Here is a 27,992-nt window from a genome sequence, read left to right on the forward strand (position 1 = left end):
TCTTCGTTCCACCAGCCCGCCTCCAGCAATTCCTCCTGTTGCCTCGCACTTCCAGCTGCGCGAGCTCCAGGCGGAGGCCGATACCCTGTTAAGAAAAAGGGCAATAGAATACGTCCCTCTGGTTTAAAGGGGAAAGGGTCTTTACACATGCTTCTTCCTAGTACAGAAGAAGGACAAGAACGAGTTCAGACCCATTCTGGATTTGCGACAAGCAAACAAGTGGATTCGCAGAAAAAAGTTTTGCATGCTGTCTTTGCACCAGATTTATCCTCAGCTGCAGAGAGGAGACTGGCTGTGCGCGATAGATCTGCAAGATGCGTACTTCCATGTGCCCATTGCACGGAAACATCGGAAGTTCCTGCGCTTCCTCGTCGGCACCAATCACTACCAGTGCACTGTACTACCGTTTGGACTGAAGTCTGCACCCAGGACCTTTTCTAAATGCATGGCTGTGGTAGCAGCGCACCTGAGAAAGAACAAGGTGTTTGTCTACCCGTACCTGGACGATTGGTTGATCAAAGCCTCCACCTTCCAGGAAGCTGAATTGCACTTTAACAGGACGGCTGTTCTGTTGAACCGTCTGGGGTTGCACATAAATCTGTCCAAGTCTGTCCCGATTCCTGTGCAGTGCCTGCAGTACTTGGGAGCCTCCATCAATACGCTGTCGGCAAGCGTGTCTCCTTCGGAGGAGAGATGCTTATCCATCCTTCGGAAGGCTCAGGCTCTTATAGCTGCTCCATCTACAACAGTGAGGACGGTGTCTTCTCTACTGGGATAGATGGCCTCTTGTATCTTCCTCACTCCGCACGCGCGCCTACACATGAGGCCGCTACAGGAATGTTTGGAGGACCAGTGGGACCAGAGGAAAGGGTGTTGGGGCGACCGGATTCAGTTGTCTCTTCACGCCCAACAGTCCCTGAGATGGTGGTGCTCAGCAGAGAATCTCCTCAGAGGGGTTCCTTTCCACAAGGACATCCCGACTCAGACTATCGTTACGGATGTGTCTCTCCTGTGCTGGGGAGCGCATTCAGACCATCTACAGATCATGGGAACGTGGTCTCCGACAGAGTCCACGTATCACATCAATTTCCTGGAACTCAGAGCTGTTCACTTGGCACTGAAGGCCTTTCATCCGTCCTTCCAGACCAACTCCTTGCTTGTGCAGACAGACAATACAACCACGATGTATTACCTCAACAAGCAGGGGGGCGCGAGATCGCGCACACTGTCACAGGAAGCGCAGGCGATCTGGCACTGGCTGTTAGCCAAAGGACTGTCGATAACGGCGACTCATCTGACCGGTGTGCAGAATGTTCAGGCGGGCGCCCTCAGCAGGTTGCTTCAAGAAAACCACAAGTGGGTCATAAACGACGAGGTGCTCGACGACATCTTTGCCATGTGGGGCACTCCAGACGTGGATCTGTTCGCCACTGCCGAAAACAGCAAATGCCGCGACTTCGCCTCGAGGTATTATCAGCCGGGGACTCTGAGGAACGCGTTATGGATCAGCTGGTCGAACAGCTTTCTGTACGCTTTTCCACCCATTTCCCTGATTCCGGCGGTGCTCATCAAGCTGGCCCAGTCCCGGGCACGGATGATCCTCATTGCTCCGTAATGGCCCAGGCAGTGGTGGTTCACGGACCTGCTTCACCGGTCGATCCTACCTCATCGGCGGCTGCCGTGTCGGCCGGACCATCTCACGAAGTTCGGGGGGCAGATGGTGCACCCCAACCTCTCATCGTTGAGTTTGGCGGCATGGCTCCTGAGATAGTGCAATATGGCCACTTGAATCTTCCTGAGGATTGCATGGACATATTGAAGGAGGCTAAGAGGCCGTCTACTAGGACCTCTTATGCTTACAAGTGGAAGAGGTTCTGCATCTGGTGCATGTCTAAGAACTATGATCCGACGACCTACAAGGAGGATGTTATCCTTCCATACCTTCTGCATCTAGCCCTTCTGGCCTTAATTTCCATTCCATCTGGCTGCATTGACTGCTTACAGAAAATGCCCTTCGCAGACGTCCATCTTTCAGATTCCTGTGATTAAGGATTTTTTGGAAGGGTTGAAGAAAGTGTTCCCTCCTGTTCGGCTTCCTTCGCCTGCGTGGGAACTGAATGTGGTGCTGTCTAGGCTGATGAAGGAACCTTTCGAGCCTATTTACAAGGCTTCACTGCAGCACCTGTCTTGGAAGGTGGCGTTCCTCGTGGCCATTACATCAGCCCGCAGGGTGAGTGAAATTCAGACATTGTGTTGCCAGGAACCTTATACTGTATTTCATGCTGCTAAGGTTGTGATGCGTACTCACCCTAAGTTCCTTCCTAAGGTGATTTCGGATTTGCATGTTACCCATACTATAACTTTACCTACGTTTTTTCAGAATCCTTCCACTCCAGCGGAAAGATCTCTTCATTCCCTGGATGTCAGAAGGCTGTTGAAATTCTATCTGGAGAAAACCAAGGATATTCGTAGGTCAGACCAACTGTTTATCAACTATGGGTCGGTCAGAACTGGTCTTGCTACCTCTAAACAGTCCATCTCTAGGTGGATTGTGTCCTGTATCCAGTTATGTTATCAAAAGGCTAATAAGACCTTAGGAGGTAAGCCTAAAGCTCATTCCACCAGGGGCAAAGCGGCTACAACAGCTTTGCTCCGCAATGTTCCCATTGCAGACATCTGCAGGGCTGCCACGTGGAAGTCGGTCCATACCTTTGCAAAGCACTACTGTCTGGACTCTGATGCCAGAGCAGATGCTCAGGTTGGGCAGGCTTCGTTGCGAAATCTGTTTGCACAGTAGTGGTGTTGTCTTTTTCCTCCACCTCTGGTTTGGTTGTGGGGATGGGCTTGCCATTCTATTCACTTGATTATGACTATACACGCAGATCCCCTACTACAGAAGGAGTAGTTTCTTACCTGTAACTCCAGTTCTGTAGTAGGGGTATCTCTGTTATAGTCCTAAGCGTCCTCCCCGGTGGAGAAAAAGATGGAATATGGAATGCTACAGGTCCAGCATTATACACCTCCAAAAAGAACTAAAAGTGGAGGGAGTTGCTGTGCATTTAGGGATACCTAGAGAGTTCTGGAAAGTTTCCTTAAAGGCACGGTATCCCTTTTTAAACCACATAATGGCAGCCTATGGGGGGGCTTGTCTGTCCATACTTTCCTCTCTATCATTCCAAGGATTTGGTGAAGGGGGGGGAAGTTTCTCTATGGGTGAAACTTGGCAGACTCTGCTGAATATGATATTGGTGGAATATCCTTTGCATTTCTAGTTGAAGTACTGGACAGTGTAGCCTGGCATGTATAGGCTGCATTATTTGTCTTTAATTCTCTCTTAAGTGTCTATGCAGGACTGCACAGAAGACAGCTTAAGAGATTATTTTTGATTGCTCCGGGGTCCCCGCACATGAGCGGGACTATTCACTAGATTATGACTATAACGGAGATACCCCTACTACAGAACTGGAGTTACAGGTATGAAACTACTCCTTCCTCAGTATGAGAACACCCCGACAAGGGTGCAGGGTAAGAAAATGCAAGTTTCAGGCGTCTCTCTTCTTCAACCGGTAAAGGGGTCAGAAAAGCGTCTTACCAGTCCAATGTGTGCAGCCATCCTCAGTCAATCTGTTACTGAACCTCACTTGGCATTATGGTCTTTCGCATCTAGCCAACCCTCCAGGCAGTCCAGTGCCTCCTCAGGGTGCTCGAAGAACCAGGCCTTCCCATTGGATTCCACACACAGGCGAGCCGGAAAGAGCATCGAGTACTTTAATCTCTTGTCTCAGAGCTGTTGCTTAACCGCGAGGAAGGAGTGTCTGAGTTTCTGTACATTTTGGGTAAAGTCTGGAAAAAAGGAGATCAAGGCATTTTCATATTTTAGTTGCGGGGCTACTGTGGCGCTCTGCAAGATTATATCGCGGTCCCTGAAGTTTAGCAGACGTGCCAGGGTTGGTTGTGGAGGGGCCCCGGGTCTTGGTCTTCCTCCTGGCACTCTGTGGGCCCTTTCGACCACGAACAAACGACACAGGCCTTTGGGGCATAAGTGGTTCGTGATAAGGTCTTCAACTAACAGGTCTGCGGCCTGCCCCTCCGCTTTTTCAGGTACCCCAATTATTCGCATATTATTTCTTCGGGAGTGTCCTTCAAAATCATCTAACTTGTCTTCCGCTTGCTTCTTGAAGGCTTGGAGATCTCGGAGCTCGTTTTGTAGTTGCCAGACATCATCCAGAAGACTAGACAAGGTGACTTCAAGTTGTTTTACTTTGTCGCTCATCTTGGAGAGATCTGCTCTTAAGACGGTGACTTCTACCGTTATGGCATCAGTGCGCTGCTCCATGGATGCTTGCACTCCCGCAATGGCGTCCATCACGTCCTTCAGGGTGTGCTCCTCAGGGTTACCCCCTACCTCAGTGCCCGGCCTGTCTTTGGTCACTGCTTCAGGGGAGTTCGCCTTTTGGTAGGTAAAACGGTTCAGTCTGTTCTGGGACAGCACCTTGGTACCCCTGGCGTTGGACATCTCGCTGGGCTTCGTGTGGCGCCCACCACTCTAGGCATCTCCCACTGATCAGACTGCAATATCCAGGTCACCAGGGGCGTTCAGTGCCAATCGCTGCAAAGAGATGTATTTGGAAGTCAAAGATCTCTGCTTCTAGTGGTGACACGGCTATGCAAAGTGGGCCCCCACCAATGGTAGCCACTTTAGGTCCAAGCGCCTCGTAGGTCAGGGGAACCTAGGCACTGTGGGGGATCCTGGCTGTGGGAGAAATACTACACCATTGTTGATGACCCGTGGGCGTCATCAGCGTGTGAATCTCTTCATATGGGCAAGCTGGCAGTGCCTGCGGTGGCCGGCGCGCGCTTCTGTTGGGGCGTCCACAGCGACAATGGCGGCCGCGCTCAGCAAGAAATGGGGGAGGGTCTAGCGTAGATATGTATCCGGAGCAGGCGAGAGAATCACCAAAGGCCCTGATCCGTGGTAACACACAGGCCCGTCCTCTGACGAGCCACCCTTAGTGTCTGCCAGGTCCAAGGAATCTGGAGCTAGAAATCTCTAGCAGATGAACCAGTTACTTACCTTTGATACCTCGTTGTCTAGCCACAGATTCCTTACTGACCCGCCTATCCTTCTCGTTCTGCGAATTGGTTCCTCTACCTAAAAGATCCATGTAGGCCCTTAGTTTCTTCACATTGGTCAATCAGCCTACTGATGTAGCTCTGTGCTTCTGGGGCAAAAATATTAATGTAAGTAAACTAATATCAATGTGCTGGGCTGGAGCCTATATAAGCATGGTGCACAGCACTTTCAGTGTGGACAATGCTTAAGATGCCAAGGGGGAGCAGATATGCACCACCTTCTGGCGCGTAAAGGTCATAATATACCCCAGACTTCACACTAGATCTGTAAAATCTTAAGGTGAGAAATCTGCGCCTAGTTTTTGTCTCCAACAGATGAGGTGTTACTGAAGCTAAGTAACTTGTTCATTTATAAGGATGGTTCTGCCACTATTCTGTGGCATTATACTCATTAGATGACTGTGCTCCCCACATTTCATTGCCCTTACCAATTAAGACATTAACATTTAACATCACTCTACAGAAACCAATTTTTCAAATGGTAACTCAGCCAAATCCCCAGTTTGTTTCTTTCAGGCGAAAAAATCCACAGATCATTTATTTATGTAATTTTATATAGCGTGTATAATACAAAAGGGTATTGAAACACTTTACACTTGAAAAATACAGCACTCCGAAAAAAGCAGAGCTGTTTTACCATTACAGTAAATGCTGATAAGTACTGTTGTATTTGTATCTTTCATGGCCTATGGCCATTGATAAAACTAGATTGTAACCACTTGTATGAACAATTCATACATAGTACATTGCCTAGAAAGGCCGTGCAGGTTTCAGCTTCCTGCTATTCTAAGGAGAGTTAAACCCCTCCCCTCTCCCCCAGTAAGCTCGATGCAAGTACATTGGAATGGTTTCCCCCAGACAAATAAAACCACTGTCCACTTAACATGAAAAGCCTCACCTTTGTGAAATCTTGGCCGAGTCATTGCTTTTATAAATGGAGGCTGCCTAATAGGGAATGGGAGGGAAAGAGAAATAGAATTTCAAAGGCTATATGTGTTTTACGAAGGGGATGGATGGCATGGTACAGTCTCATAGTGGAAGCAGAGATTCGGAATAGTACTTTAATTCCAAAAGCCTTATAACCTACACTTTGAACAACTGCACCGAGCACAAGGACAATATATTGGCTACACAGCTACGTATGGAGAAAATGGGGAAAGGTGATTGCTGTTGATCTATGTTTTTGTGAGTATGATCTTAGAAACAAACATGGACAGTCAAGCAAAAAGTTGAAGTCCTTAATTATTCTGGGAAGTTTTTTAATAGCCATTTCACATGATGCGGGAAACCAACATGGTTAATCCTTCGCTCAGGATAGCTGGCTTAGACCAAAGTGAGAGTTCTGATAGTGACACAAAGAAGCCTTCTTGTATCCACTGGGATCTTATTCCTTGTTGCTGGACTCCCAACAAGCACCCTTTCAACCGTAGCCTAATCGTCACTCCCATGTGTTTCCTTTGCACAGTGCCATTGGAATTATGTGATACTGCAGCTGCAGTGTTCCGCATAATTATGGATTTCCACACTTTCCACCAAATCCTACATCTGTTGCATACTTTGCAGATTAAAATAAATGGGTTTAGCTCAAAGGGATCCAAAACTACTTAGAACAAAGTTACATGCGTTGTGCCCGCTGTGGCTGACCAATTCAAAGGTTCTCAGGTCAAAATGTATGTGCTGATTGCTATCCTCAGGTCTTAAACTGCACTAATGAAATGAAGCCTTTCACAGACACCATTAATGTGTGCTTAAAAATGTCAAATAAATGAAGTAATGCTACCGTAGAATTTGCCACGTTACACCGCCAATTTGTTGCTGTTCTTGCCGCATAATTTAGCCCTGCAGCATAATTCCAGGAGCCCTGGCCGTACTGTTGTATGGAGACTCCCTCCAGACCATCTTGTTTATTTATCAGGAATGACAGGGATATTATCTTTTTTAAATATCTTTTGCCTTACACAATATATTGATGTATGCTTGATGGCTGGATGCCTTAACTGTGTTGAATGAATTGATAGATGAATGGAACACTAACTAAAATAAAGAGCATTTTCCTTTGCTAACTTTCTAAACATCATGAACATAATGGGGCCGATTCACAGAACTAATCTGAGACAAAATTTTAAACGTACTACTTTTGGTATTCACAGACGGCATTTAGTAGTAGTAAAGTTAGTATTTTGTCTTAAGTTAGTATTTTGTCTTAAGTTTGGATTTTGTCTTAAGTTTGATTTTGTCTTAAGTTGGGATTTTGTTTTAAGACCAAAATTTAAGACAAAATCCTAATTTAAGACAAAATACTAACTTTGCTACTACTAAATGCCTTCTTTGAATACCAAAAGTAGTAAGTTTAGGATGTTGTCTCAGATTAGTTCTGTGAATCGGCCTTACAGATTTGTTGTACACGTGTGATATATACATGCAAATATGTTATATATTGATGTGTAGGTTCGAACACGGGGAAACTTGTTCTATATCACTTTGTACGTTTTCCCATGAAAGATGCTGATTTTGCTTTCTTATCTCTGTAGGCGGGTCTGATGGTTCCAGGCTGTACGAGTATGTATGGAGATATAACTCTAGTGTGAACGAGTGGACCGAAGTGTCGCCAATGCTGAAGCCCAGAGAGTACCACAGCTCGACAGTGCTCAAGGGACTGTTGTACGTGATTGCCTCAGACAGCACAGAGCGCTATGATCCCACGCTCGATGCATGGGAGCCCTTGAAGCCTATGCTTCATCCTATGGACAACTGCTCTACCACCTCATGTCGTGGCAAGCTGTATGCCATTGGATCCCTCGAAGGCAAAGAGGCCATGGTGATACAGTGCTATGATCCCGAAATAAACCTGTGGTCCCTTGTGAACTGCGGCCAGCTGCCCCCATGGTCCTTTGCACCAAAAACAGTGACCCTAAACGGACTCATCTATTTTGTTAGGTAAGTAACTGCCAAATGCTTTCTGAGCGGAAGGTAAAATATTTGTCATCTGGATAGATGGTGACTTTCTTAGGAATAATGTTCCATTGGTACTGCATTTTAAAAGTGTGCACTACCACGATATATTTTTGGGCAAAAGAGCAACTTTTACAATCCAACCTAAGTGCTGATCTGCACTTTTTTCTAGAATACCAGAAATTGGTGATGAATTATTATTATTTTTATTAGCTGCGTTTAGCAGGTTAAAAAAAATTTCCCCCTTTTGCTGGGTGTTTTTGGGCTTTGACAATTATTTTACACTTCTCTTCGATGTGATATTATTTAGATTTTCTTTTTAGCTTGCCCTGAGATGTCTGTTGGCTCCTATGATGTCTTTGGTCAAGAGTTGCAAGAAGGGACCGCTTATGCTAGGGACATCATGCTTCACACTGGCAGCTGAGATTACAGAAGTGGTATTATACTGGGGGTTGCTCTAATTGCAATGATATGAAACAGAGTGCTCATTCCGGTGCAGTTACAAAAAGTACTGTGGGTTGCCCTCCTTCTAGTAGCTGCATACTCTACAGCGACCACTGGCCTGCCCATACTGCTGTGACGCAACACTGGATGGTTCATTCACTGTCGTGACTGCAAACTGGGTGCTGCTGTTGCTGCACTGTCATGACTTTGAAAGTTATACGTGCTACAGTGACATGCCAGTGGTAGCTGTGCTAACTGCTGGGCTGGGACGTAACAGTGAGTTATCCATACTGTAGTGCCATAACACTGGGAACTGTCTTAAATGCAATGGAATCGATGGGAGCTGCCCGTGCAGGAGCGACATGCGACTGGGAGCTGTCTTACTTCAGGGGGAGTAGAGTGTCTACCCACAATATATATTGATGTGTAACAAATTAAATTATAAAACAGACTGGCACTGTGAAAACCCTGGAAGTAGTCTGGGTAGGGCCACCTAAATGGGAGAACAGACTTGGCTGTTTGCCACAAGCAATTTTTTCAGGCCCCAGCATTGCCACTGTTAAATGGAATTGTAATCACAAAAAACGGTCTTGTCATTCTTTTTCCATATATTTGTTGTGAACAATACACAGAAAGTGATGGATGGAATGCTTGGAATAATATCAGCCACTGGTAATTGCTCTTGGCTACATACCAATCCATTGGTTTTTTTTGCCCACCATACCACTTCTGATTAGATCCAGGCGTGAGTAAGTCAGCCTTGGTCCAGCACCCGGAGGAACAACCAAGACCGTCCTCTGGACTGGAGCACAAGCAGCCCATGACTGTTTTGGATATTTGTACCTCATTAGTCGGTGTAGGTTCATTTCTGTGGTACAGTGAGCACAGGACTCACGTCTGAGCATACTTGTCTCAAGGCATGACAATGAAGAATTCAGAAAAGTTATAGAATTCTTATATTAATTCTATCCACTGATAATTTTCTAGGCCACAACCAGGCGCACAACACCCATTTGACTGAAAAGATAGATAAATAAAAATGTTGTTTTACTTATCTTGCCTATTTAGCTGGAAATTTGGAAGCTCCATGATAGAAACAAAACAGGAATCTGGTGCTGGGCATTGAAACCAGTAATCCATGATTCCCAACGAGGTGCCAGGGCAGGAGTGAAAATGGGAAGACTAACCTAAATACCGGTCTCAGCTTTTTGATAGGTCTGGAAGAATAGGCCTGAAGTAATAGGGACAGTGCTGAGTATCCTGCCCCTGCAACTCTGTGTGGCTTTTCTTGGCGTCAGGGATGCACTGATGTGACACCTGACAGCCCCATTTTAGCAGGTGTACTGTGCTGCCTGAGGCATGCACAGTATGCCTCCTTAATAAAATAAATTGTGCCTATGTGAGGGGACTGTAGTTGAACTATGCCCCTCACATTCACAATCTAGAAATTCATCTATAGTGTTTTATTTTGAAACAACACTCGGTAGCCGGATCATGCTTCAGCCCTCTCGGGCCTTCTTTTTCTGTCGTTGGGAGCTTGGGGAGAAGGCTGATCTGCGCATTAGCAATGTTCATGGAAACACTAAACTCGTGTTTTCATGAACACTGCTAAATTTAAAAAATGCACATGGCCTCACAGGAGGCAGGGGGGCTGTGCCTAGAAGTCCCTGATAAGGAGCTGCTGCTGATTGGCATTAATGTGGTGGCTTCACAATGATGTCATGTCATACAGTTACTCTAACAGGCCCTAACATGCAGTGGTGCAGTGCAGCAATTCACTGTGCTCATCTGCCTCAAACTTGAATTTTCACTCAGTTTGGTAGGGCTGGATATGCGCACCACAGCAGGGATTCACAAGCGATGCAGTTGTTTTCCTAAGCACAGCCGATGTAGGAGAGTAGGGTCTGCAATCCTATGATCACCCAGATTTTTGCTTTTTGCTGCACTGGTTTACGACTTTCCCTGGCTGTGGGCCTGCTAATCAGACCCACAGCCTAGCTGTTCTCTCTATCCAAATTGTACTCAGGTACTGAATTGGCCCTGGGCCCTCACCAAGTCCCTGTACCCAGGGCTGAGGTGCACCCAGAAGTCTCCCAGGGGCTGAAGCATGTATTGTGCCACCCCTGGATTGACTAACTAAAACTGACACAACTGGCTGCACGACAGCTGGGGCAAGGTGGTGTACTCACCCTTTGCTTTAGATATAGTATACCTATATCTAACCCTAAAATGGACACACAGATCTCCTATCAGTCACTCCTATGGCAGGCCTTAACAATCCTGAAGGCAGAGTGCTTGGAATCGTGTGAGATAGTGCTCTGGCATGAGCTGAGCCTGTCTGCGGCTTTCGGGATCCATCCCTTAGCCGTTTCCATGATATCGCATACCATATACTCTTAAGTGCATTATAATCCTCGCGGTTATGTGCCAACTCTGGTATCGCTTTATCAAAACATGTCGAGTAAGGTGTCATACGAATTGGAATACTAACCCCTCGCCAATTCTGGCGACGGGGTTAGCATTCCACCCTTCTAGAGGGACACGACATGCCTGTAACCTATAACCCGGTTAAAAGTCAGACAGAGCCTTAGCATCCACAAAATGGATGCTGCCACCGAGACACAAGTCTGCCCTCCTGCTGCTGGGAGTCCTCCCAGAGCAGGAGATAAGGACAAAGGGTTTCCTGCCAGGGGCGGTGCCAGCACCGTCCCAGACAGGGTTTTGTGTATTGTAGGTAGGCAGGGCTTTAGAGGAAGGTGACTGCACGTGGCACCCCGGTGCTCACTGTGCATAGGCTGGCTGGAACCAGTTCCAGGGTCACTCCAGACCCTGTGCTGGGGAAAAGCCCGCCAAGGAAGTGGGTGTAACCACCCCCCTCCTAGTCCCACCCATAGGGCAGGACTTAGTCGCGTGCCAGCCCCTTTTTACAGGATAAAGGTAGAGACTGGCCCCCTTCCAAATCAGATCATCTTTGAATCCTGAAACTACTTTCTGCGAAAGGAACTCAAGACTTCTTCCTAAGATTTCTCCCTTGTGACTAAGGAGTAGTCACCCTGCATCCGCAGGCACCATCTAAGAACACTGCGGTCTGCTGCAAGTCCTTCCTCCGGAATCCGACTGCCCAGCTCGACGAGAACCGGCTTCCCTGGCACCTCTGACCTCTACCCACCTCTACAGCCCAGCTGAGAACCGTGGGTGCGACGAGACCTCAAGGGACCGGCCATCTGCAAGACTGCACGACTTCTTTCCAGCAAGCCCGCCGAGTGAATTCCTGGTGAGTGCTTTGGGGTCCGAGAAGCCCCGACTCTGAGCAGCTCCAGCTCCGAAGTGCAGCCCCCCAGCATCTCCACGATCTGCGTGGGGCCCTTCTGCTTTCCGCTGTTCACCGCGTTGTTTGGCTACTAGCCCGTTGGCTTGTGGCCTTCCTGACGACGCCCGACGACATTTCTGCTGCTGGTCTGGTTGCTCCAGACTGGCCCTTGCTCCCTTCCAGAAGAGGAGCACCCCGGACCCTCCTGGTCCACTCAAGACGCCATTTTGAGTCCACCGCGTGGGCTTGAATTAGCCAAGGCTTGTTGCCCACTCCTGGGTAACTTCGACGCCGACGACTTCATCCTTCGTGGGACAGCTCGCACCTCCATCCTGGTCGCCGACAACGCCTCCTGGTCCGAGAGACTGCAGAGCCCAGCAGCGCCCACTCACCTGACTGCGGTGACTTCGCCCGGTGCCATCCTGGTGCCCACTTAATCACTGGCTAGTGATTCAAGAACTTGGTCCCCTCTGCTTTCAGGTTTCTTCTTCCTTGATCCAGGCTTGGATCCATCGAACTTTTCTTCACTGGTCGCCTGCCAGCAACTTCTTCCTTCCAGGCTCCTGGTCCGGCAACGAGATCCCCGACGTCTTTTCAGACCTATGCAGCTGCAGCCCCTGGGCTAGGTAACTTCGGCACTCCGGTGTCCCAGCATAGCCTCACTATCCAAGGGTCAGGATCCACTGTCGTTTTCTCCCTACCAGGTCGGGTTCGCCCGTGAACACTAACTTTGTGAATTCTAGCTTCCATAGACTTTGTCCCGCATCCCGCGTGAGAGTGCACACTCTGCACCCGAGTCCCCTGGGCCTCCTAGTAGTAATCTAACGATTCCCTAGTCCAGTCCTAGCGATTCCAAAGCCTATTAGAACTGTTACTTACCTGCTAGTAATTCGCATTCCACTTTTAGCGTATATGGTTTTTCGTGCCCCTCGGGCATTTGTGTAACGTGCTAACTTAAAAGTATTTTCGTAAGAGTTTTGTTGTGTGCTTAGCTCCCTGTCTCATAAAGAGCCAGGGTAGTCTTGTAATAAATAAATACACTGTTTATTTTCATAACAACTTGTGTGGTGTCCTTTCACTGGGTGTTCAAGGGGTAATGTGATGGTAAAACAGCTGGCTTAACACGCCCTCTAGAGTCTTAGCCTTAGACTGCTCGTATCCATGCTACTAGGATAGCTGGTCTATAAGGTTGACTTACAACCAATCATCAATAAGGGTTGTTTGGACTGATATATAGTGATCACTAGAATAGTGAGCACTGCACATCAGGCCAACTTCCCACATTGGTGAGCAGCGGTTGGGATTTGAGCTTGCTGTTGTTTTACCACACATGCCCTAAGAATATCTTGTGAAAGATCACATAAGTACTAAAGGTACATATAACTTAGCTTAGAATACTCTGAGTTCTACTGAACCAGCTGTTGTAGCTCCTAGGGCCTAGCACACCCTAAACTACAACTCTAGCAAGGGATCAGTAGGCAAACATATAGTGTAGGTAAGTGCACCACTTACACCTCACTAGAAAAGCATGTCGACTCAGGGGGACTCTGCTGAGACTCCCCTGGTCAGTGTTGACCCTCCACAGGTCACTTCAAGATATGCAGCTCTCAGTTTCCATGAGATGAGACAGATCTGTGTCTCCAGAAAACTGAAGCAGGGGTCTAACCCCACCACTTCCTTTCTGATAGGTCTCTTAGAGACATATGATGCCAGAAAGCTTTCTCAGTTACATGAGAACATGCCAGCCTTAGAGGGAACCTCTGGGGATCCAGATCTCCACAACACTGATTCAGCAGTTGAGGAGGAGGATCAGGAGGTACTCTCTGGGGATGAGGTAGACAAGGGTCTTGAGGTAGTCAGAAGGCTAACTAGGACCAACTTAGACTTACTTGGGCTAGGATCTGGGGGCCCCCCAGTACTGACCCGAAGTGGGCCTAACCTTGGAGTTAGGAGAGATAGATCTCTTTCTAGGGACTCCAATAGATCTCTGCACTCTAATGCCTCTTCTCAGGGGAGAAGGAATCCTCCACAGAGGAGATTTACTTCCCCTCAGAGAAAGGAGCATGAAGCTAGGATGAGACAAGCTGAACTGAGGATTGAAAGGGAAGAAATTGCCCTGGCCAAAGAGAAGCTTGCCCTGGCAAGAGAGCAGCAGATGAGTGGGCTAGCTCCCACTGGTGGCAGCAATCTCCCAAGAGATAGAGAGAAGGGTTTAGATACTAAACACCTGACTAAAATAGTGCCCCCCTTTAAGCAAGGGGATGACATCCAGAAATGGATGGCTGCTCTGGAGAGGGCCTGCACTGTGCAGGGCATTCCCCAGAGTCAGTGGGCAGCTATACTGTGGCTCTCCTTTGATGGTAAAGGTAGAGATAAGCTCCTCACTACAAGAGTGGAGGATGCTAACAATTACCAGGTCCTGAAGAATACACTGGTTGATGGGTTTGGTTTAACCACTGAGCAGTACAGGTTGCTGTTCAGAGACACCCAGAAAACTCAGTCTCAGGACTGGTCTGATTTTGTGGATTGTGCCACTAAGGCTTTGGAGGGCTGGTTGCTGGGTAGCAAGGTTACAGATTACACAGGATTGTATAATCTAATGATGAGAGAACAAATTTTAAACAATTGTCAGAACCAGTTGCTACACCAGCACCTTGTTGATTCAGATCTGACCTCTCCCCAAGAATTGGGAAAGAAGGCAGACAAATGGGTCAGGACAAGGATCAAGCAGAACCAGAACCAGAACCAGGGTGGTCAGAAGAAAGCAGACCAGAAGGGTAATGTTAAGAATGAGCAAAATGACCAGAAGTCTTCACCAGGTCCCCAACAAACCAAAGAGGGTGGGGGTCAGGCTTCCCAGAAGAAGAAGACTCAAGAAGGCCAGTCAAAAAGGTGGTGCCAGTACTGCAAAAGTAAATCTCACTGGTTTAGTGAGTGCACCAAAAGAGGAGGAGGACAAACTCCTGCCACTACAGCTCCTAAAGCAACTGCACCCCCTAGTACAGTCAGTAGTGGTAGTGTCACTCCCAAGGCATTAGTTGGGTTAACCTTGGGTACTGAGGGGTCTGACAACTTAGTTGGCACACTCACTCAGGCTGTCCTTGTCTGTACAGGGGATATGGATATGTCCCCTGAAATAAGTCCCAATACTTTGGGCAAATACAGGCAGACACCTTTGATTAATGGCAAGATGGCTCAGGCCTATAGGGACACTTGTGCCAGTGTCACCATGGTGACACCTAACTTTGTGGACCCTGGACAGATCATGCCAGGTACTGATTTCCTGGTGACCAATGCCAGCAATGTCACTACTAGTCATAGTGTGGCAATTGTGGCTTTCTCCTGGGGTGGAGTGAAGGGACAAAAGAAAGTTGTAGTCAGTTCAGACCTCCCAGTTGATTGTTTGTTGGGCAATGATTTGGAGTCATCACAATGGTCAGAAGTGGAGCAGAGGACTCACATGGAGATGCTAGGCTTGCCAGCACATGTGCTTGCTGTGACTAGGTCACAGGCCAGAAGATGCCCCACTGAACAGGTGCTGGATCCTGAAATTATGGACCAGACACCTCCCAAGAAGAAGAGCAGTAAGGGTAAGGCTTTGCCTTCCCCCTTGCCCCAGGTTGAGGATCAAGTCTCTGAGGAGGCTGATCTAGAAGAGCTGAGGGAAACTGAGCCTAAAGAGCTTGAACTTGATCAAGTTGAGTTTCTGGGCTCAGGGGGACCCTCCAGAGCAGACCTGGGGAAGGAACAGTTGAGCTGCCCTTCCCTTGAACCCCTCAGACAGCAGGCTGCTGCTGAGGCTGCAGGGAATGCCACAGGTGCCCACAGGGTATACTGGGAAGATGGACTCCTGTACTCTGAGTCAAGAGACCCCAAGCCTGGTGCAACCAGGAGGCTGGTCATCCCCTTGTCTCTGAGAGGTTTCCTTCTCACCTTGGCCCATGAGATTCCCCTTGCAGGTCATTTAGGTCAGACAAAGACTTGGGACAGGCTTGTCTCACACTTTCACTGGCCCCATATGAATGAGAATACCAAGGAGTTTTGTCGCTCATGTGTCACTTGCCAAGCCAGTGGTAAGTCAGGTGGCACAACAAAGGCCCCCCTCATACCACTACCTGTGGTGGGGGTTCCCTTTGAAAGAGTGGGGATTGACATTGTTGGTCCAATGGAACCCCAGACAGCATCAGGACACAAGTTTATACTGGTGGTGGTGGACCATGCCACCAGGTATCCTGAGGCTATTCCCCTTAGGACCACTACAGCCCCTGTAGTGGCAAGAGCCCTAGTTGGAGTGTTCTCCAGAGTGGGTTTCCCTAAGGAGGTCGTTTCTGACAGAGGTACAAACTTCATGTCAGGATATCTGACTGCCATGTGGAAAGAGTGTGGTGTGAACTACAAGTTCACCACACCCTATCATCCACAATGCAATGGGCTTGTTGAGAGATTCAACAGGACCCTCAAAGGGATGATTCATGGACTACCTGAAACTCTTAGGAGAAGATGGGATGTCCTGATCCCCTGCCTCCTGTTTGCTTACAGAGAGGTCCCACAGAAGGGGGTTGGCTACAGCCCTTTTGAGCTTCTGTATGGGCATCCTGTAAGAGGACCCCTGTGTTTGGTGAAGGAAGGATGGGAGAGACCTCTCAAAAAGCCTGCAACCAACATAGTGGACTATGTACTTGGTCTCCGCTCCAGGATGGCTGAGTATATGGAGAAGGCATCTAAAAACCTTGAGGCCAGCCAGGAACTTCAAAAAGCTTGGCATGACCAAAAGGCTGTACTGACTGTGTACCAGCCAGGACAGAAGGTGTGGGTGCTGGAGCCAGTGGCCCCAGCAGCTCTGAAAGACAAATGGTCTGGGCCCCACACCATCATTGAGCAAAAGGGAGAGGTTACCTACTTGGTGGACCTTGGAACTCCCAGGAGCCCTCTCAGAGTGCTCCATGTTAACAGGCTCAAGGCATATGTTGACAGGAAGGACATGAGCTTGCTCATGGCCACAGATGAGGGACAGGAGGAAGAGAGTGACCCTCTCCCAGACCTGCTCACTCAGAATCCTGATGATGGGTCAGTTGAGTTGATGGTGTTGTCTTTTGTGGCAGCCTCACTGAACATCAACAACAGGATTGCAGGCAAGTTCTGCAATCCTTTCGACATATGTTCTCTCTGACACCCAGCCAAACTGATTGGTGTACCCATGATGTTGACACTGGAGACAGTCTGCCTGTTAAGAGTAAAATCTACAGGCAGCCTGATCATGTTAGAGACTGCATCAAAACTGAAGTGCAGAAAATGTTGGAGCTGGGAGTCATTGAGCCCTCAGATAGCCCTTGGGCTAGTCCAGTAGTTCTAGTGCCAAAGCCTCACACACAGGGTGGTAAGAGAGAGATGAGGTTTTGCGTAGACTACAGAGGCCTCAATGCAGTCACTAAGACTGATGCCCACCCAATACCAAGAGCAGATGAGCTTATAGATAGATTGGCTTCTGCCAACTTCTTAAGCACATTTGATTTGACCGCTGGGTATTGGCAAATCAGGTTAGCTGAGGAAGCCAAACCCAAGACAGCATTTTCTACCCCTGGAGGGCATTATCAATTTGTGGTAATGCCCTTTGGACTGAAAAATGCACCTGCCACCTTCCAAAGGTTGGTGAATCAAGTCCTCACTGGGCTGGATGACTTCTGTGCAGCTTATCTTGACGATATTGCTGTCTTTAGCTCCACCTGGGAGGATCACCTGGTCCACCTGAGGAAAGTGTTAGAGGCCCTGCAAAAGGCAGGCCTCACTATCAAGGCCACAAAGTGCCAGATAGGGCAGTCACAGGTTGTATACCTGGGCCACCTTGTAGGTGGAGGCCAGGTTCAGCCACTGGAGAGTAAGATACAGGCCATCAAGGACTGGACTCCTCCAATCACCCAGACTCAGGTTCGAGCTTTCTTGGGCCTGACTGGGTACTATAGGAAGTTTGTCAGAAATTATGGGTCCATAGTGACCCCCCTTAATGACCTGACAAGCAAGAAGATGCCAAAGAAAGTTCAGTGGACAGCAAGCTGTCAGAAAGCATTCAATGACCTAAAGCAGGCCATGTGCACAGCACCTATCCTCAAGAGTCCAGATTACTCCAAGCCATTCATTGTCCAAACAGATGCTTCTGAGTTGGGTGTGGGAGCTGTTCTGTCTCAACTGAATTTTGATGGTAATGATCAGCCTATTGCTTTCATTAGTAGGAGGTTGACACCCAGAGAGAAAAATTGGTCAGCTATCGAGAGGGAGGCCTTTGCTGTGGTCTGGGCCCTGAAGAAGCTGAGGGCCTACTTGTTTGGCACTCACTTCACCATTCAGACAGACCATAAGCCCCTCTTGTGGCTAAATCAGATGAAGGGTGAAAACCCCAAACTGCTTAGGTGGTCCATTTCCCTACAGGGGATGGATTTTACAGTGGAGCATAGACCTGGGACTGATCACAGCAATGCTGATGGGCTCTCCAGGTATTTCCACTTAGAGCAAGAAGACTCACCTGGTCAAGGTTAGTTTATTGTCCCAAAGTTTGGGGGGGGGGTCATGTAGGAGAGTAGGGTCTGCAATCCTATGATCACCCAGATTTTTGCTTTTTGCTGCACTGGTTTACGACTTTCCCTGGCTGTGGGCCTGCTAATCAGACCCACAGCCTAGCTGTTCTCTCTATCCAAATTGTACTCAGGTACTGAATTGGCCCTGGGCCCTCTCCAAGTCCCTGTACCCAGGGCTGAGGTGCACCCAGAAGTCTCCCAGGGGCTGAAGCATGTATTGTGCCACCCCTGGATTGACTAACTAAAACTGACACAACTGGCTGCACGACAGCTGGGGCAAGGTGGTGTACTCACCCTTTGCTTTAGATATAGTATACCTATATCTAACCCTAAAATGGACACACAGATCTCCTATCAGTCACTCCTATGGCAGGCCTTAACAATCCTGAAGGCAGAGTGCTTGGAATCGTGTGAGATAGTGCTCAGGCATGAGCTGAGCCTGTCTGCGGCTTTCGGGATCCATCCCTTAGCCGTTTCCATGATATCGCATACCATATACTCTTAAGTGCATTATAATCCTCGCGGTTATGTGCCAACTCTGGTATCGCTTTATCAAAACATGTCGAGTAAGGTGTCATACGAATTGGAATACTAACCCCTCGCCAATTCTGGCGACGGGGTTAGCATTCCACCCTTCTAGAGGGACACGACATGCCTGTAACCTATAACCCGGTTAAAAGTCAGACAGAGCCTTAGCATCCACAAAATGGATGCTGCCACCGAGACACAAGTCTGCCCTCCTGCTGCTGGGAGTCCTCCCAGAGCAGGAGATAAGGACAAAGGGTTTCCTGCCAGGGGCGGTGCCAGCACCGTCCCAGACAGGGTTTTGTGTATTGTAGGTAGGCAGGGCTTTAGAGGAAGGTGACTGCACGTGGCACCCCGGTGCTCACTGTGCATAGGCTGGCTGGAACCAGTTCCAGGGTCACTCCAGACCCTGTGCTGGGGAAAAGCCCGCCAAGGAAGTGGGTGTAACCACCCCCCTCCTAGTCCCACCCATAGGGCAGGACTTAGTCGCGTGCCAGCCCCTTTTTACAGGATAAAGGTAGAGACTGGCCCCCTTCCAAATCAGATCATCTTTGAATCCTGAAACTACTTTCTGCGAAAGGAACTCAAGACTTCTTCCTAAGATTTCTCCCTTGTGACTAAGGAGTAGTCACCCTGCATCCGCAGGCACCATCTAAGAACACTGCGGTCTGCTGCAAGTCCTTCCTCCGGAATCCGACTGCCCAGCTCGACGAGAACCGGCTTCCCTGGCACCTCTGACCTCTACCCACCTCTACAGCCCAGCTGAGAACCGTGGGTGCGACGAGACCTCAAGGGACCGGCCATCTGCAAGACTGCACGACTTCTTTCCAGCAAGCCCGCCGAGTGAATTCCTGGTGAGTGCTTTGGGGTCCGAGAAGCCCCGACTCTGAGCAGCTCCAGCTCCGAAGTGCAGCCCCCCAGCATCTCCACGATCTGCGCGGGGCCCTTCTGCTTTCCGCTGTTCACCGCGTTGTTTGGCTACTAGCCCGTTGGCTTGTGGCCTTCCTGACGACGCCCGACGACATTTCTGCTGCTGGTCTGGTTGCTCCAGACTGGCCCTTGCTCCCTTCCAGAAGAGGAGCACCCCGGACCCTCCTGGTCCACTCAAGACGCCATTTTGAGTCCACCGCGTGGGCTTGAATTAGCCAAGGCTTGTTGCCCACTCCTGGGTAACTTCGACGCCGACGACTTCATCCTTCGTGGGACAGCTCGCACCTCCATCCTGGTCGCCGACAACGCCTCCTGGTCCGAGAGACTGCAGAGCCCAGCAGCGCCCACTCACCTGACTGCGGTGACTTCGCCCGGTGCCATCCTGGTGCCCACTTAATCACTGGCTAGTGATTCAAGAACTTGGTCCCCTCTGCTTTCAGGTTTCTTCTTCCTTGATCCAGGCTTGGATCCATCGAACTTTTCTTCACTGGTCGCCTGCCAGCAACTTCTTCCTTCCAGGCTCCTGGTCCGGCAACGAGATCCCCGACGTCTTTTCAGACCTATGCAGCTGCAGCCCCTGGGCTAGGTAACTTCGGCACTCCGGTGTCCCAGCATAGCCTCACTATCCAAGGGTCAGGATCCACTGTCGTTTTCTCCCTACCAGGTCGGGTTCGCCCGTGAACACTAACTTTGTGAATTCTAGCTTCCATAGACTTTGTCCCGCATCCCACGTGAGAGTGCACACTCTGCACCCGAGTCCCCTGGGCCTCCTAGTAGTAATCTAACGATTCCCTAGTCCAGTCCTAGCGATTCCAAAGCCTATTAGAACTGTTACTTACCTGCTAGTAATTCGCATTCCACTTTTAGCGTATATGGTTTTTCGTGCCCCTCGGGCATTTGTGTAACGTGCTAACTTAAAAGTATTTTCGTAAGAGTTTTGTTGTGTGCTTAGCTCCCTGTCTCATAAAGAGCCAGGGTAGTCTTGTAATAAATAAATACACTGTTTATTTTCATAACAACTTGTGTGGTGTCCTTTCACTGGGTGTTCAAGGGGTAATGTGATGGTAAAACAGCTGGCTTAACACGCCCTCTAGAGTCTTAGCCTTAGACTGCTCGTATCCATGCTACTAGGATAGCTGGTCTATAAGGTTGACTTACAACCAATCATCAATAAGGGTTGTTTGGACTGATATATAGTGATCACTAGAATAGTGAGCACTGCACATCAGGCCAACTTCCCACAGCCGAGGACTGCTGGGTTCTGACCTTTCATGGTTTGATGGACAACCATATAATAGACTGAAGAGAAGGATCAGAATGACACTGTGGATAGACAACACCTGCCACGTCTCCTCCTAAGCTTTCTGCCACACCAGCATGGTGTTCCCCAGTCTACTATGCTCTCATGTGTTCTATTCTTGATCATCCATACCATCTCTGCAAGCGGTAGTTGGTGGTTAGAAAACTTTAAGCCAAAGAGAGCACAGTGCCTGCTCCAAATCCTAGACACATTCACATTTCAAAGGATCTAACTGGTAAATGTAGACACCTGGGTTAACACACCTACTTCAGAGCCATGGTCCACCTGACTACCCTCTTTTTCAGGGTCTGCCTGTTTTTACGCTCCAACGTGGTGCTCAGAGAAAAGAGTTAAAATATTATGTATTTTCTTTAACTTTTTATTTTTGCTCGGGCCCAGTCTTTCCTTCCCATGTGCTGCAGTACATTTTAACTTCCCAATTGCCCATAGGTAGTCACCTGGACATCAGCACTCTGTTCCTGCCCTATGTCCCTCTTGTCACTCTCCACGCGTCTCTGCCTTCTCTCTTGTTCCCGGTCATCAGCCCTTTTCATTTTTCTCAACCTGCTCCTTCCCACGAAATACATTTCACCTTTGTCTCGTTTCATATTTAACTTTGTCTCATTGTCTCAGCCTGATCTTCCCTGCTCTTTCTAAATTTCCTCACTACAAGTGTAGCCCAAAGGACATACCAAAATGAGATGAAAGCAATGAACATCAAGAAGAGGTTCACAACAAAGTATACTCTGGAAAGGTAGAGGCTATACAATTGAGATGTTATAAGAAGACCTGGTAAATGGAAATAGGCTCAACACATAAGACCTAAATGAGTTCTTGCACAGAGAAAAGTAGGTCCTTGTGCCTACAGAGACACAGAGCTTTGCCACAAAACGACCTCATCATTTTGTAGAGTTGATCTCACTCCTCCACAGCTAAGCTCCAGCACAGTTGCAGCAAAGTCCCTGCATACATAGGCCTTCACCCATGCACATTTAGAGCAGCGACCGTGTACCCATACACAATTTCTTTCATTGCGCTGAAGAGGAGTTCCTGCATACATATTGCTGCAGCCCTGGGCAAACAGAGCTGAGCTCTTCCAAGTATGGAGCCGAGCTCCATTGCAGACAGTGCTAAACCCCTGTGCAGACATACATTTAGGTGGCCAGTTCACAGGCAGAGCAGAGGTCTTTCAACACTCCTTCCTATAATCTAAAACCTGAAGTTCTGTGGGGGTTGAGAAACCAGAATCAGCTAATATTCTGTGAGAGTATCATCCGTCTCTCAACTGGGTTAATCTTCTACATGGCCTGTTTCTGATAGGGGTGAGGAGGAGAAGGTGGCAGGGAGGATGCCTGTGGTAGAGAAGGTATTGAGAAAAGAGTTTGAAGAGAGAAAGCGATAGAGACCAGGTAGAAAGTAGTGAAAGAATTAAGCATGTGAGAGAATATGAGGAGAAAGGAATGAGAAGAGAGTTGTTCCCAGTTTTTCCTTTCCCTTTTGTGGTTTACAATTAGGTCTCCCGGTTTTTGCTATTTATTTTTTGACATTTCCATCTGTATTTATCCATATTTATTATTGGCTAATTTTATCTGCATTTATCCATATTTATTTCAGTCTTTGTAAAGAAAATCAAGCGGAAATTAGCATATATTTCCACAATTATTTAACCAATAAATATGCACTCATGCTTGAATGTCTGCTGGGTTTCAGTGCTGTGAATACCCTCTAAAGTTAAATCAATGCACTTATATGAAAACATGCACATTTCAGTAATAGTCTTGTGTATATCTACTGCTGTTAACCCCTTCGACGCTGATGACGAGCTGGGCTCGTCATGAGGTAGCCTCCTCGCACGCTCATGACGAGCCCAGCTCGTCACGTAAAGTGCGGTTTCGGAAATCTCAGCGTACGGGCGGAATTCCGCCCGCACGCATGCGGTTAAAGCCTCTTTAATGAAATCCCTTTCTCTGTTTAACACCCCTTCCTGTCAACCCACACATCTATTGGCTTGGCAGTCTTGGCAGACAGATTTGGAATTACTTTTAAAAAAAATATACAATTTCCGTTTTTATCCACATTTTAAAATACATACAGACACATACATGTTTTCTGTCTGTATTTATCTGTAAAAATCATTAAAAACGGAAAACAGGGAGCCCTATTTATGATGAACTCTTATAGTGCTACTTTTCTAACTACTGCGAGAATCCCACCACGACGATGGGGAAGATACAAGCATGTGAAAGGAATCAATACTGGAGAACCACAGTGTACAGGTAAGTATTTTTCTTGCAGATCTCAAGTACTGAGGAGCCAGCTCTAATGTGTAGGGGCAGGTTGTTCCAGCCTTTGGGCACAAGGTAGGAGAAAGCACGATAGCAGACTCTGGTTCTTTGTTTGTGGGGGATGTGTGCGAGCAAGAGTCTGGCTGAGCAGATGTGTATGATGGGTTTGTTCTAGTTGATGCAGCTATTGAAGTAGGTGGGGTAAAGGTTGTGCTGGACTTTGTAAACTTGTGTGAGCAGTGTAAAGAGTGTGGGTTAGGGAATGAGGAGCCAGTGGAGGTCTTTGAGTGGCATGTGAGCACCTGCTGAGGTCTTTTTGGGAATACCAGAACTTCAGGGCGCACGCCTTGTTAACCGCTAAACAGTGACAAGCAAGAGTAAAACAGGTGTAGGCAATAGGGCGAGTGGTAATACCTCACAACCACTCAGAAAGGCCAGAAACTGGTCAACAATGAATAAGAACAACTGTGCCCCTGCACTAACACAAAAGCGTACAATACCAAAATTTGTATATGATTGTAACATACAATAGTGACATATAGCGCATCAATCTAAACAGTTGGTGGAGATACGTAATTCAATGAAAGTTCATCTATTGAGACGGGTAAGTCAATCAATAGTCTGTATTGGGTGTGTCCATTTTCTGTTTATTGTTCCGTTTCAAAAAAGCCAACACGTGTTTCATCGCAAGGAACAAATGCGAATCTTCAGGGCCGGCTAACCAAAATTTTTTGTCTATTTGGCTTGAATGCATAAGGGGTGTCTGCCACGGTAACGGCAGAAAACCAAGTATCGCGTTATTTTGTCAACAGTATCTGATGTGTGGATAAACACATCTTAGTAATAGGCAGGTTGAGTAGAAACCGGGAGGAGCGAGGTCAATGTGGTTGCAGGGCGGGTGCGCTCGTGAACCACAAAGTGCCTTGTCCTGGCGGACGTAATTCCCCCTCTTCGAGTTTCCCGGCGCCGTGTTTCGTGAACGGACGTTGACCTCGCTGAAGATTCGCATTTGTTCCTTGCGATGAAACACGTGTTGGCTTTTTTGAAACGGAACAATAAACAGAGAATGGACACACCCAGTACAGACTATTGATTGACTTACCCGTCTCAATAGATGAACTTTCATTGAATTACGTATCTCCACCAACTGTTTAGATTGATGCGCTATGTCACTATTGTATGTTACAATCATATACAAATTTTGGTATTGTACACTTTTTGATAGCCTTCTCGTTTGAGAAACCATAGTATTATTCTTACCGATACTTTGCAATCCACAGAACGCACGAGCTCACAGAAAAGAGCCACACGTAAGCCTAATGTTGATATTTATAGATCACTTTACACAGGTTGCGGGACAATTTCTTTAAGGTGCCATCATAAAATCACACGATTCCAAACACAGCCCCCCCTTACCCTCACAGATTAACCCTAAACACCAGCCACACTTCACGTTCCCGACCCAACATTCATTATCCTGTAAACTTTATTCCATTTCAGTATCCTTTTCCCTGACGAAGAGGCGGATAAGCCTCGAAATGCATTGGATGGCTTTAAAAGGACAGTGCTGACATGATTAAACATGTAATGAAAAATCGCAAAAATGTCGCAAAAATGACATAAATGAGTTACTGAAAAATGCAAAGAATGAAATATTGCTGAATAAAAGCACATTTGAAACGTTAAAACAAAGTTTGGAACCTCTTTCTTCGGGAGAGGAACTAGAGTGTGCAACACAGGATGGGACAGTGACCCACTGATCCCACTACTAACCAGGTTATAGTTTACGCCGTGGGATACGCGACGATACTGTGATTGCACCCAGAAATATACCTATACAGTCTATTAAAATTTGCTGTGCGTCGATTCAAATTCTCTTGCCAACACTACTTCCCATGATGATTTTTTGTTGCAGCATGCACACATTGAAATCTGTGCATCTTTTTGAAGAGAAAGAAACTGTGACAGTTTGGCTTAGGTGTAAGTGTGGACGATGTGTGCCTCTACTGCTTGGAGACTGACCATGACTCCTGGGACTGTCGAGACTGTCGAACCATGGCCCCGAAGGCCTTGCGGGAGCGGCGCCAGAAGTTGCTGGAGGCCCGGCATTTCTGTCACCGCCGCTCTGGGTCTAGGGGCCGTTTGCGGGATCGCTCGCGGGACCGGAGCCGTCTCACCTCGGGCTGTAAGTCTTCGCCTTCAGATTCCTGTCAGCGACGCCATAAAAAGAAGTCAAAGAAGCGTGTTCGCTCTCCGACGTCCCCCTGTCGCTCCCCGGAGGCAGGCGAGGGGGCCAGGGGCTCCGCCCCTGCGGTTCCTCTGGACCCGGGGAGTCGCTCGGCCTACCCGCTATACCCGGGTCCTTCGACAACTCCCGAACAGATGCAAGAGTTTCTTGCTGCCATGGACTGCCTTTTTCGGCCCCGGGCTCCCGCGCCTTCGGGACCCATGGTCCCGTGTCCAGATCCTGTTGGCCCGGTGGCTCCGCCACTGGCGCCAGCCCCGGCGCCACAGGATCCTGTGCCTCCGGTCCCGGCGCCACAAGGTGCAGCACCGTCGGCCCCGGCGCCGCCCTTGGCTACGCCACAGGCGCCATGCTGGGTGCAGTTTCTCCCGCCCCTGCCCCGGTTCCCAGACCATTTAGTCCCGGCCTGGGATCCAAATTGGGATATGGCTCCGGCTCGGCCCCCGCCGGCGCCGCTTTCGGCAACGTTCCCGACGCCGCTTGTCCCTTCTCCGGCTCCGGCCCTGCCGCCGCAACCGTCTCCCTCTACGCCTGAACGGGACGAGGACTGGGACGGCTCCGAGAACCCCCTTGTCTGGCAGTGTGACTCCGAGCAGGATTGGGTGGACGACCTTGAAGATGCCGGTGAACTTGATGAGTCTTCTGACCCGGGGTTTGCCTCTCCTCCACCTACTATGGAGGAGGGCGCTTCCTACACCGTGGGGCTGCGGAGGTGCTCCATCTTGACCTCCCTACAGTGGCCCTTAAAACCAACCTCCTTACGGAGATGCTCCATATGACGTCTACGTCGTCGGAGCCGCTGCTCCATTCAATGAGGCCTTCAACAGAGTCCTCTTGGGCACTTGATTGCGACTGATCACGGGGGCGCCGGTTGATAAAAACGTTGCTAGGCGTCATAGCCTGGCGCCTGTTGATCCCGCCTTCTTGACCACTCATCCTACGCCTGAGAGTCTGGTCATTCAGGCCTTGACGTCGCAGAGTGCCTTTCCCACGGCTCTGCCGGCTAGGGACTCTAAAAGGCTAGACCAATTTGGCAAGAGGTTGTTCTCCTCAGCCAGCTTGGGGTTGCGGTTGGTTAACACCGCCTACTTATTGGGCCGTTATTCCCACGCAGTGTGGGATTTGGTAGCTCAGGTCTTGCCTCAATGTTTTGAGAAGGGCCAGTCTGTCCTTTCCCAAGCGATTGCGGAAGATAAGGATGCGGCAAAGTTTGCCATCAGGTGTGGTCTGGACACCGCTGATTCGTTGAGCAGGGAAATTTCCACGACTGTGGCGTTGCGGCGCCACGCCTGGTTGCCTTCCACTGGGTTCTCACCCGATGTCCAGAGCTCGCTCATGGACATGCCTTTTGATGGCTCCCACCTCTTTGGTGATGAGGCCGACAATGCCCTGGAGCGCTTTAAAGACTCTCGGGCCACGGCCAAGTCCTTGGGTCTTTCTACAAAGAACCCTGCCGCTCTTGAAGTCTCGGCCCTCCTGGCCAAGGGGGCCGTCAATTGCTTTCCCAGTCAGGAAGTAGGGTGTGGCTGTTATTCCCACTACTTTCTGGTCCCCAAAAAGGATAAGGGGGGCCTGTGCCCCATCTTGGACCTCCGTCATGTCAATCGCTTCCTCCGGAAGGAGAAGTTCAAGATGCTGTTTCTGGCTCAGGTCCTGGCTGCCCTGGACCCCGGAGACTGGATGGTGGCGTTGGACTTGCAGGACACTTATTTTCACATCCCCGTCCTTCCAGCCCACCGGCGCTACCTGCGGTTCCCGGTAGGCCAGGAGCATTTTCAGTTTGCCGTGCTCCCCTTCGACCTAACCAGTGCCCCTCGGGTGTTCAGGAAGGTGATGGCGGTGGTCGCGGCTCATCTGCGCCGGTCAGGGGAATCAGTCTTCCCCCTACCTTGACGACTGGCTGTTGAAGGCGGCCTCGCCCCAGGCAGTCGTCTCCCACCTCCAGACTTCGGCCGACCTCCTGCATTTGCTGGGGTTCTCCGTCAACGTGCCGAAGTCACACCTAAGTCCCTCTCAGAAGCTCCCCTTCATCGGAGCAGTTCTGGATTCAACGCTGTTTGGATTTATCCTCCCGTGCAGCGAGTCCGGGATATTTGGCTATGGTTCCGATCTTTCAGCCTCTATCCCAGGTTTCGGTCAGGATGACCCTCCAGCTTCTGGGCCTGATGGCCTCTTGCATCCTGCTGGTGACACATAACAGATGGCATATCCGGGTTCTGCAGTGGGACCTGAAGTTCCAGTGGGCACAGCATCAGGGCAACCTGTCCGATCATGTCTAGATCTCGGAGGGCACTGCAAG

The 27,992-nt window shown here is 48.9% G+C and overlaps 1 protein-coding gene across 3 annotated transcripts in view; it reads left to right on the plus strand.

Annotated features, from left to right (window-relative positions):
• The window catches only part of KLHL21 (kelch like family member 21), a 401,837-nt gene that overhangs the window by 296,563 nt on the left and 77,282 nt on the right, over nucleotides 1-27,992 (plus strand). For all 3 annotated transcript variants that reach the window (XM_078642984.1, XM_078642983.1, XM_078642982.1), the window contains one exon: nucleotides 7,665-8,070. In XM_078642984.1, the coding sequence (XP_078499110.1) occupies nucleotides 7,665-8,070 (406 nt within the window). The remainder of the gene's footprint in view (nucleotides 1-7,664; nucleotides 8,071-27,992) is intronic.

This window comes from Lissotriton helveticus, chromosome 5_1, assembly GCF_964261635.1.
Source record: "Lissotriton helveticus chromosome 5_1, aLisHel1.1, whole genome shotgun sequence".
Classification (NCBI taxonomy): domain Eukaryota; kingdom Metazoa; phylum Chordata; class Amphibia; order Caudata; family Salamandridae; genus Lissotriton; species Lissotriton helveticus.